This window comes from Nicotiana sylvestris, chromosome 3 (assembly GCF_000393655.2).
Source record: "Nicotiana sylvestris chromosome 3, ASM39365v2, whole genome shotgun sequence".
Lineage (NCBI taxonomy): Eukaryota > Viridiplantae > Streptophyta > Magnoliopsida > Solanales > Solanaceae > Nicotiana > Nicotiana sylvestris.
In genome coordinates, this window is record NC_091059.1 from 87,887,538 (window position 1) to 87,898,467 (window position 10,930).

Below are 10,930 nucleotides of genomic sequence, written 5' to 3' on the forward strand. Positions count from 1 at the left end.
GATTCAGCCCACAAAACGGGCTCGGTTGCAACTAAATAAACAAGCAGCCGAAAAACAATTTTTAACGGTAGCTAGAGAATAAAATTAACTTTATAGCTTTGATATGCATGCTAACAGTGGTCCTCCAAATAAAAAAAGTCTCCCCTTTATATAGTAGGGGAGTTTCAATTGTAGTAAAATTCTAAGGTAAAAATCTTTTTTCTTCTAGTAAATATTGATACACAATTGATATCGGGCGAGATTTGCGCCGTAGTTTCTGGTTAAGGGCAGATATTTCGGCACATTGTTTGTCCTGTCTAACCATCTTTCCCTTAGCCTCGGTTCTTCACTTTGCACAAGCTCAATGCTTAGCCGTGTCCGGTTCTGGGCGCACCATTCGTCCTCCTCGGGCTCCGATCTGTGGAAGCCCTCGGCTTTACCCGAGGGCATATCGGTCGCACTGTCCTCTCGTTTCTTTACCGAAAAATCGAGGGTAAGTTTATTCTCAATTTTACCCACACAAAATTAATATGTATATTATTGTTGTAACTGCCTAAAAATTCTAATTGAACCATTATTCTAGGAGAAACAGAACAAGCAAAATAGGAATTAGGGAAGTGTGGTATTTGAAGACTGCACAGGATTAAAGTGTCATTTTTGAAATTTGAAAGGGATTTGAATATAAAGTTAAAGTAGAAGAGGGGCTTTTTTGTGTATTTTGTTTGTCCCCCATGTTGAAAAAATGCCCTTATCAGTACAGGAGCTTATCCTCTCGCTTAGTTGTGAAGTGGCAGTAGAGTAGAAAAGCAAGAGTTACCTCTTCCTCTTCAGGTCCTACTCTCCTTTCCCTTCTGCTGTGTTTTTTCTTGTGTTTGTGCCCTAAACGTGGATAACGCCCCCAAAAGCTGTGGCTCCTTTTTTTCGGCGTTTCCTCTTTGTTTATTTCAATTTCTTCTTTTTGTAAGTGAATTTGGACTTAAATTGCTGCACAATACGTGTAGTTGCTTAATTACGTTTAAATGTGTGTAATTTCTGGATTTTGTTCCGTAATTTAATTAGTTGGTGTTCAGTTATTTGTATCATGGTTCAGAATTGTGTTCAGTTTTGTCTGATACTTGGCACCAGAATGTACCATGTTACCATTTCTTTGCTATTTCACTCAACAAAATGTAACCTAGAGTTATGCTGAGTTTGGACATTGAAATGGATGATAAAGACAATTACTTTGATGACCCAATTAAAATTCATTGTTTATTAGATAACAGACACTCTATGCTGGTTCCTTATCTATCTACTTTTCAGTTTGGCTTACGGTCTCAGTGAATTGTATTCACCTTCTGAGGCCCTGAGTATTTACATCATAATTGATTCACTTATTTGCTGCTGTATTTGCATACCAGCCAATGTGTTATGTTTCTTTGCTGAGCTGTTTTTGTTTTTCAGTTGTATTGTTGTTCTTTTTCTCTATTCCCTTTTAATCTTTTGATCTCATTCTACTGTCATTTTTGGAGGTGCCACTTTGATTCTCTCGAAAATATGACACTAGTATATCAGGATAATTAACGGTGTATGTTAATTAGGTTATTGGTGTGTTTTATGTTTGTATTTTATGAACTATTTAACATGTCCTTAATTTGTTCTATCTCAATTTCTGTTGATTTCGCGGTCTTTGTTTTCCTTTTCATATTCTCAGTCAGGAAAATACCTGTGTGGTGAAATATCTTGTAAACAACTACTTTCGGAAGCATGATCCCCAGCTTAATTGATATACTATGTCTGCTGATCTAAGGAGGGAGATAGGAAGAATCATTTGAATGTTGAGATAGGAAGAATCTTACAATCCCTAAAGGGAAAAAATGATTTATTGATTTTTCACATAGCAGAATGAGGACGGAATAACAATACAGCTGACTTAGGAGCTGGTTTTTTTGTTGCCACACTTTGTATATTAGTTGAAAGTAACAGTCAATACTTTGCTTCCCTACAGTCTTCATCGTAATATTCTGACATTTTCTTCTAGTTTGTGATTTCACCAGGTTCTTCCCGTGTTTGATATTTATCGAGAATTTGTTTATAATGTCACAGGAAATATGGAGACTTCAACCAGCCATAGTTCTGGCATTATGTGGTTCTTCAAAGACAGAGGTTTTGATGATAAAAGTATTCATGAAATGTTCCAAAAGTGCAAGCGCCTTGAGGGCGTGCAAAGGGAGAAAGCGTCTGAAAACTGGGACTACTTGAGAAGCATAGGCATCCAAGAGAGGAAACTTCCTTCTGTTGTTCGGAAATGTCCCAAAATCCTTATTCTAGGCTTGCATGAGAAACTTGTCCCAATGGTTCACTGTCTTGAAACACTGGGTTCGAAACCAAAGGAAGTTGCTTCTGCCATTACTAAATTTCCGCACATACTCTCTCACAGTGTGGAAGAGAAGCTCTGTCCACTCCTTGCTTTCTTTGAAGCGCTTGGTATAACGGACAAACAACTGGGTAAGATGATACTGCTTAATCCAAGGATTATAAGCTACAGCATAGAACATAAGCTTTCACAGATGGTGGAATTTCTTTCCAGTCTTCATCTATCAAAGGAAGGTATTGGTAAAGTTATAGTGAAGAATCCATATATTATGGGTTATAGCGTAGATAAGCGGCTACGTCCTACTTCAGAGTTTTTGAAATCACTAGGTTTAACAGATATGGATCTGCAGAAAGTGGTAGTTAATTACCCTGAAGTTTTGTGTAGAGACGTGAACAAGATTCTGAAACCAAACCTATCTTACTTGACTTCACGGGGTTTTGGAGTTGGACAGATTGCAGCTGTGGTCACTTGTTATCCTCCTGTTCTGATAAAGAGTGTTACCAACTCTTTAGAGCCAAGGATTAAGTTTCTGATAGATGTTATGGGGAGGCGACTTGATGAAGTTGTTGATTATCCGGACTACTTTAGGCATAGCTTGAAGAAAAGATTAGAGTCGAGGCAAAAACTTGTAACGCAGAAGAACATAAGCTGTACGCTGAGTGAAATGCTGGATTGTAATCAGAAGAAATTCCTATTCAAATTTGGTCTGGTTCAGTGAAAGTAATGACCATGTTCCTTGCCTTCTTCTCGTAGAGTATATAGCTTAGCATTCGGCTTGTATCAATCTAATAGACCTACGGGATGAGTTTTTTGTGCACCTTTTGCGGTCATCTGGGAAATTATTTATTCGCAAATCATTCATATGCTGCTTCTGTAATTGATAGTTTCATCTGTTTAATGCTGCTCTGATAGTGCTTAATAAACACGGAAGGACGAAACAATCTCTCAGGGTTACATAGACTTTGGGATTTGAAATGTAGGTCTCACAATCTACTAGGGGATATGAAACTAATTCTTTTCTTTGGTACTTTACTTTTCATCCCAATTTTCCTTTTGATGTTTTAGGTCAGATATATTGGGAAACAAAATCTGGTATTTCCAGTGTTCAATTTCCAAATGTAATTGCTATATTATCGACTTAATGTAACAGTTAAACGTCAATGATTGTTCTTTTTCTTTCTTTCTTTTTGATACAGGAACATATTCATCTAGGTAAAACAACTTTCTAACTCCTAAAATCTCAATTCTAGATCTTCTTTGTGAAATACATATTTTTGGTTTGTTATCAAAGTTGGAAGTATCTTACGCTGCAGAATCAATTAAAAAATGCTACCAGGAATGCATCAAGATCATTGTTTACATCGACCAAAGTATCACAACACTGGATTTTGCACAATATAGCACAAAGTTGTTTAGAGCGACAGGGATTCAAAGTTCCTTAGCCACTTTTGGAGGGTTCTTTTGGGGAAGAATATGAATTAAATTGTTAGTTTGTTGTTGTTGTCATTCTCAAATGGATGGACAAATTGAGCCGGGAAACCTAACTTTGAGAAATATGTTAGCATTAGGGACAAATATGTTAGCATTTTTTGAGCCGAGGGTCTCCTGGAAACAGCCTCTCTACCCTTTGGGGTAGGGGTAAGGTCTGCGTACATATTACCCTCTCCAGACCCCACTTGTGGGATTATACTGGGTTGTTGTTGTTGTAGTGAAAGATAAGCAAACTGCGTTGGAGGAACAAAATGTAAACTACCAACTATCCACGGCCAAATGAACATCGAAAGAACATCATTGGGCTTTTACAAAATGAAGATCTAGAAAAGACCCTACAGCCCTCTACTTGCAACAAACAAAGCTTCTTAAGCCTAAAACATTGGCAGGAAATATCAAAACCTCCCCCTTAACCGGTCAGATATATAGACACTTATACCTACTGTCATTAGTTGATGGGTAAAATTTGACAGCTTGGAGCAAGATAATACAGCAATCTTACAACACGACGGAGCATCAAGAACCAGAGTTAATTACAGTTTCCTCCTTGGTAATCTCTATTACCACTAGGAAACTTGGGATCTTTGCTGATGCCAAAAAGAAACTTGGATCTCCCAGTCTATGACATGTCCTCATGATAAAGATGAAGTCCCAGCCCAAAACGAGCACAAGCTCGACGAAATGCCATACCTTCTGCCTTCTGCACAGGATCCCCATAACCTGGGTCATCTACTGAAGCAGTGCCAGTTGATTCCCGATATATCTAGTCAAAACAGTAAGAGAGACGGAGCAAGAAATTTAAAATCATATACTCTATCATCTTCTTTGATAAGCTAAAAACTCTGATATAAATGAAATACAAGCAAGCTAGAAAACTAGGTAGCAAGCAGCTGAATGTACAGAACTGAGGCATCTATTTGTTGAGGTTTGCTCCTAGTTGTTACATGCAGTGGCATCTTATAAGTATTTCATCATGGATAACATGTCACCTGTTATCATCCATACCCCAATAGACGAAGAAATGGAATTCAAGAAAAACAATCACAATTCTGATATCAGCTACAAGCCTGTTGAAATTAAAGGGACATCACAACAAAGTAAAAGTTGCCATGCCGCTGAGATACAAAGTGCAGTAAATAATAAGCACCAGGCGCCCTTCTACTTAAGTAAGATTAGCTATTCTATGCTTAAACGGGCATCAGCTATTATGCAATGGACAAAACTGAAGTAGCTTAGACTCAAACCAAAAAGGTGTCCTTGTAGTTAAGTAAGATTAGCTACTCTATGCTTACATAAAATTAGCAATTATGCAATGGACGAAACCAAAGTAACTTAGATTCACACCAAAAAGAATATTTAAGAAGGTAATCTGCTCCGAACATTCTGGACATATTGCATTACATCATTGATTGGTTATTGTATTTCAGAAGGCTTTTTTAGGGTTCTTGCTTAACCCTAAAAAAATTGTCTGCTAAAAAAACTTAAATACCACTTAACGAAAAAGAAAAGAATTATCTGCTAATACATCTAATGAAGTCCTTAAAAGCGGAACTAATTTTATGAGAATCACTGGACTTTTCTTTCGCTTTAAAGTTTGTTACATGGTCTATCTGCGGCTTTTTAGGTAGGTCTTCTCAAGTTAAAAGGCAGCACCTCATAAACAATAGCATTGGAAAAACTAATTGATCACATAGATTTGCCCCAGAAAAAGATTGCAAAAATGATATATACAGCAGCTAGTTATGACTACACAAAAAACACCTTAATTATAGAAACAAGTTGTGAAGCAAGTAACAAAGACAGCAATACCTCTGCATCAGTCCCATATAGTGTTACACGGTAAACAACTGAAACTGACTTGCCATCAGATGAGTAAGTGATGCTACGAACTTCACCAGACCATTCTGATTTGTCAACAAATTTGATTGTCAACTGGCTGACTAAATTAAAAAAAGTTTTAATTCTCAGAAAAGGAAAAAACAGAAGGATCTTTGACATACCCGGAGCATGTAAGTTCAGAATCCTATTCACAATATGCCTGCAAAGATTCAAAAGTCACAAAGAGTAATCAATTTTCTTTATATCGTAAAAAGCAAAAGAAACAATAGAACACACTATTCCAGAAAAGTGTTAACATGTCAGATCCAGAAATGATTGAAGGCTCACATCAATATAAAACGTAAAAAATATGCTCCGCTGTACAATTTTACAAATGCACTTATGTCCACATATTTCAAAATCAACTGAGCTACGAAATTGACCAAGCAGAATCTTGGTGAAACAAAGATGACCACCCAAATTGATGCTTTGGTGCACTTGGTATGAAGGACAATGTATTTCATAGAAAATATTTTATCTGGGAAATCATTTTAAGGTCCATTTACCCTGTTTGGTTGAGTATAGAAGTATGTACTAACATATAGTAATCGAATAAAGAGTTTTACACGATAAAATGATACTCCCTCCGTTTCAATTTATGTGAACCTATTTCCTTTTTAGTCCGTGCCAAAAAGAATGACCTCTTTCCCTATTTGGAAACAATTTACCTTTATGCAATGATTTATAGCCACACAAAATATATGTGCTTCATTTTACACCACAAGTTCAAAAGTCTTCTCTCTTTTCTTAAACTTCGTGCCCAGTCAAATGGGTTCACATAAACTGAAACGGAGGGAGTAGTATTTTGGTGATATTTTTGAGTTTAAGAAATTGACAATAATTTCTAAGCGTTGATTGAAGTTAGTGATAAAAAGTAAATTTTGGGATGTTCCCAAAGGAAAATAAGTTCCTTCCTGAACATAAGTCATTTCTCCTTTATGAGGAAACATTTTCCTTGAAAAAAAAGTTATTCATATTTCAATGGAGACAAATACATGAAAATGGCATCATTAAGGATAACTTTCTTCGCAAATTATTTGTTGCCAAGCCAAACACACTCAAAATGGCTAACTAGCACGTCAAACAAGTCTCTGCCAGATCATATTAACAGTTGACTAGTGCTTTGAAGAACATAGAACAGTCTAATTGAAAGGTGTTCTATAAATTCTGTTTAATGTTTGTGAATCCTCAAAGGTGAAGAAAGACAGAATTATTGAGTATACTTTTTCGAAAAATAAAAACAAGAATTTTCGAGTTATTAATTGTCCCACAAGGATCGAGCAAAGGCTTCCGAAGAGGTCTACAAAGGTCTTGGGCCGTTCCACCCATTGCCTTAAAGTTTTGGTTGGAAGCTCAAATGTTTTCATAAGAGTTGAATTTAGCTCCTTTTAGCAGGAGCTGCACTATCATAGTTCCTCTAAACTAGAGGAGGCAGTTGACGAATCGAACACATATTACATTGCATAAAAATAAATTTATCTCCGGTTCATTGTCCTCTTTTGCATTAATTAATGTAACAAAAACACAGCTTATAATCAAACAGAAAAATGTGTCCATCTACCATTTAGGTTAGCCAAGAAAATGCCTGACCAAAATATTTGGTTGAGCATCAAAATTAATTTATAGGACAAGGAATCTATTCTGGATGTTCTCTGCGTAAGAAGGATATGCTAGGGAGTTGGTTGACGCCTTGGGAGTACCTATTAACTGAAGGGTGGCTCTACATGAACACGGGCAAAGTGGTGTAGACGTGAATGCTCCTGGTTTTATTGAACAAAGTACTCTTAAGGCAAACAGACACAGGACAAGTTGTCAATCAATAGAGTCAAACTAGAATTTTCAAGTGAGTATAACCCTACAAGGTTTTGTCCCCCAACTTTGATAAGAGGGCAACACATGATTTTTGGTTAGGCGCGCATCACATGTTCGAACCTTGCCACAAAAAAAGCTTGGTATTTAAGTGGAGAAGAGCAGAGCTGCGGATCCATTGTCAACCGAGCTTCGAACCATGTGCACTGATCCTCTCAGGGATTTCTCCGTTATAAAAAAGAAAACATTACAAGCCTTTTGCCAGACATATGCATCAAAGAAATCACTAAATTTGAAACAAAAATACAGAATTTAGACAAGTTCAAGCAAATGTTGGAGCTCAGTTATGCAAGATATGCCATCAATAACCCTCAACCAAAACCATAACCCCCACACCCAACCCTAAGCAAGTCCGATACAACTAATAAATGCAAAAGGTAAGCGCAAGCAAACAAAAAATTTCCCCTCAAAATCAAACAAACACTAGTAGAGCGCAGAGCAGATTCCGATAAACATTCTAAAAATAAAAGAACCTAGCGTAAATGAGACAGAAAAAAGAAGGCCACCGACCAGGGGATATATTTGAGGGAGAAGCCATTAGGTTCGTGGCGAAACTTGATGAGGGAATCAGGGACCTTCTTGTTCAGCTCTTTGAGTATCTCAGAAAGTGGTCGGCTGATTCCTGAAGTTGGGACATCGTACTCCGGGGTTTCCCTGTCGCAATCAGACATCATTTTCTTTCTGTCTTTGTCTTTGACTGCCCGATTAGAAGAGGGCTTGGCAGAGAAAGAGCGCTGGCAAAATCGGACTCTGTTCAACACAGAAGAAGAGGTTGAATGCAATGAAGAAAAGGCCATGACTTTCCCGCTTCCTTAGTTCGCTCTGGTGTGTGCCACAATACTCCCACAGAACCCTCTAATAACCGGCAAGTTTTTTGGGACAAAAGTACTTTTCTTTTCTTTTTTTACCAAAACTATTTTTGGCAAAAAATTGAGGTATTTGGTCAGGCTTTTGGAAGGAAAAAAAGTATTTTTGAGCAGAAGCAGAAGCAGAAAAAAATAGTTTATCTTCAAAAGCACTTTTTTGAGAAGCACTTTTGAGAAAAATATTTTTTTAAAATTTGACTAAACATTAATTGCTATTGAGAAGTGCTTTTCAAACTAATTAGCCAAACACAAACTGCTTCTTACCAAAAATACTTTTGAGAAAGCACTTTTGAAAAAAATACTTCTCAAAATAAGCTGATTTTTGCAGCTTGGCCAAACGGGCTATAAAACCCCATTGCCGCTTTTAAAAGGGTTTATTTATTGGAAAATGAGCAAATGGCACAAAGCTCCTCTATTTTCCAAAAGGAGCAAAATATTCTCTTCAATTTGATATTCTCTTAAAGGATTTGCTAATAAGTTTTTTTTAATAAAATTAATTAATTACTTAGAAGAGTTTAATATTAGAAAGTGTATATCAATTAAATTATAATTTTTAGCATTAACGAAAAATAGGTTTAAGAAACTACTATAAAAAATAAGCTTAACATCGTAAACTATAAGAGAAGTTAGTGTTATGAAGCAAAATTTGAATTATCCCTTAAAATAGTATAATAAATATTGAATTCTAGCAAAAGGATTCAGAAAAAATATAACAATGACACATTTGAGATTTGAACCTATGACTCAAAGTGCTATTAAACCCCCTTTATCTCTACACTAGAAGTTTCTCTATCAAGGGAATTCAACCATCTCTATATATACAAAAAATAATTTAATTATACCTTATTTACGCAATTTAATTTCTCAACAATGGGGAATCAATTTACAGTAGTTGGCTCTGCCCTAATATATTCACCTCCATTTTGGGTGATCGACAAGAATGCCCCAATAAGGGGCTAGTATTTAAATATTATTTTTATTTTTAAATATATTTAAAAAGTAACCGTAGGATCCGCGCAATTTTTTAGGGATTTATCTACCGGATCAGTAGACTTTATGCTATATTTACTCTACTTATATTACTGTTCACAAACTCTACCAGATTGGCATAAATTTTGTGCTTTTTCAATTGTTTACCAAACTCATCCAAATTGGCATAACTTTGTATTATCTGCAATCGACCTATCTATTTAATTGTTCATCAAAGTCTATTCGATTGCAATAATTTTATATGTTAATCAACAAAATGTTATTCGAATTTGTAAGTTCAATTTCGATCAAACCATCCCAACTCTGCTCTAAAGGATCTTAAATTTAAAACAAAGCCTCAAAATGCCAACACAAATGATCATCAATCACTAATTTAGTCAAATAACACCAAATGAAGAAGACCCATTTTGTCTTCTTCAATAATTTCAAGAACCAACAATAGAGTTTTGAGATCTTTAAAGTAAATCACAAATTAGTGTTTAAACGGGATGTTTAAATATAAATGATCAACACTTAGACGATTTTAACAGTATTAACCATTAACTTCGAATTTCAAACCCAAATAAGAATTTTAAGCCTCTAAATTTGAAATTATGGTATGCTTGGTAAAGCAAGAATTAAAGGAGAAAAAAGGCGGAATCCATTTATTAAATACCGCTAATTAGGAGAACACTCAGCTAAGAGAAGTCTCATTGGAGATACTCCGTATAATTTTTTGATTATTCAAGTTGGAATCATCAAAATGGACTTGCCCGTGAGATCGTCCTAGCCCTACTCGCATTGGAGTAGGATTAAGCTAAGAGTTTTTAAGCGGGAGAAATTCAAAAATAGTCAGATTTACAAGTGGTCATTCAAAAATAACCACAGTAAATTCAAAAGTAATCGAAATTTAGCAACTTTTCATGTAAAGATAAATCTGAACAAAAACACTACTCAAAATCCGAAAAATACTCTAGTATAATATACTGGAATTCCAGTATAATATTGTTACGCCCCGCAGTATTACGTCGATATTATGCTCTGCAGTAATATATTACGATGATGTTACCCTCTGCAGTATTAAGTTACGATAGTATTGCACCCAGCAGTATTGCATTACGATGATGTTACGCTTCGCAGTATTAAGTTACGACAGTGTTGCACCCAGTAGTATTACATTACGGTGATGTCATGCTTCGCAGTATTAAGTTACGACGATGTTGCACCCTGAAATATTGTACATTAGATTTGTTGTAAGGTAATTGACATTAGTCCAAAGAAAAGATTATTTGGAGATTATAAGGATTATGCTATTTCAAGCAAATAATAAGTAAATTCGTAAAGGTGAAAGGGGAAGCAAGTCAAAGAAAACGAATTTTCGTCCAAATTTGGCATGTTGGGATAAAATACGGCTCGAGCTAAAATACTCGGTATTTATGGACTAGTATCATACAAGGTACCACATGACCATAATAGTAAAGTGTATAACGTATGTGAAAAGTGAGTAATATTTTAAGTAAGT

The 10,930-nt window shown here is 35.8% G+C and overlaps 2 protein-coding genes across 3 annotated transcripts; one reads left to right on the forward strand and one right to left on the reverse strand.

The window, feature by feature from the left end:
• The first annotated feature begins 714 nt into the window (after positions 1-714).
• Positions 715-3,196, forward strand: LOC104235559 (transcription termination factor MTERF6, chloroplastic/mitochondrial). 2 transcript variants are annotated; one of them, XM_009789347.2, is made up of 2 exons: positions 715-810; positions 2,065-3,196. In XM_009789347.2, the coding sequence occupies exon 2, from the start codon at positions 2,070-2,072 to the stop codon at positions 3,051-3,053; it is 984 nt and encodes a 327-aa protein (XP_009787649.1). In that variant the 5' UTR covers positions 715-810; positions 2,065-2,069; the 3' UTR covers positions 3,054-3,196. The 2 variants fall into 2 exon arrangements, with proteins under 2 accessions (XP_009787649.1, XP_009787650.1); XM_009789348.2 differs by having other exon boundaries at positions 763-939.
• Positions 3,197-4,064: 868 nt separating this feature from the next.
• LOC104235558 (DNA repair RAD52-like protein 1, mitochondrial) lies at positions 4,065-8,424 on the reverse strand. The gene is made up of 4 exons (XM_009789346.2): positions 8,084-8,424; positions 5,827-5,864; positions 5,636-5,730; positions 4,065-4,589 (listed from the first exon to the last, which is right to left on the reverse strand). Exons 1-4 carry the CDS (start codon positions 8,368-8,370, stop codon positions 4,446-4,448), a joined length of 564 nt encoding a protein of 187 aa, XP_009787648.1. The 5' UTR covers positions 8,371-8,424; the 3' UTR covers positions 4,065-4,445.
• Between the last annotated feature and the right edge of the window lie 2,506 nt (positions 8,425-10,930).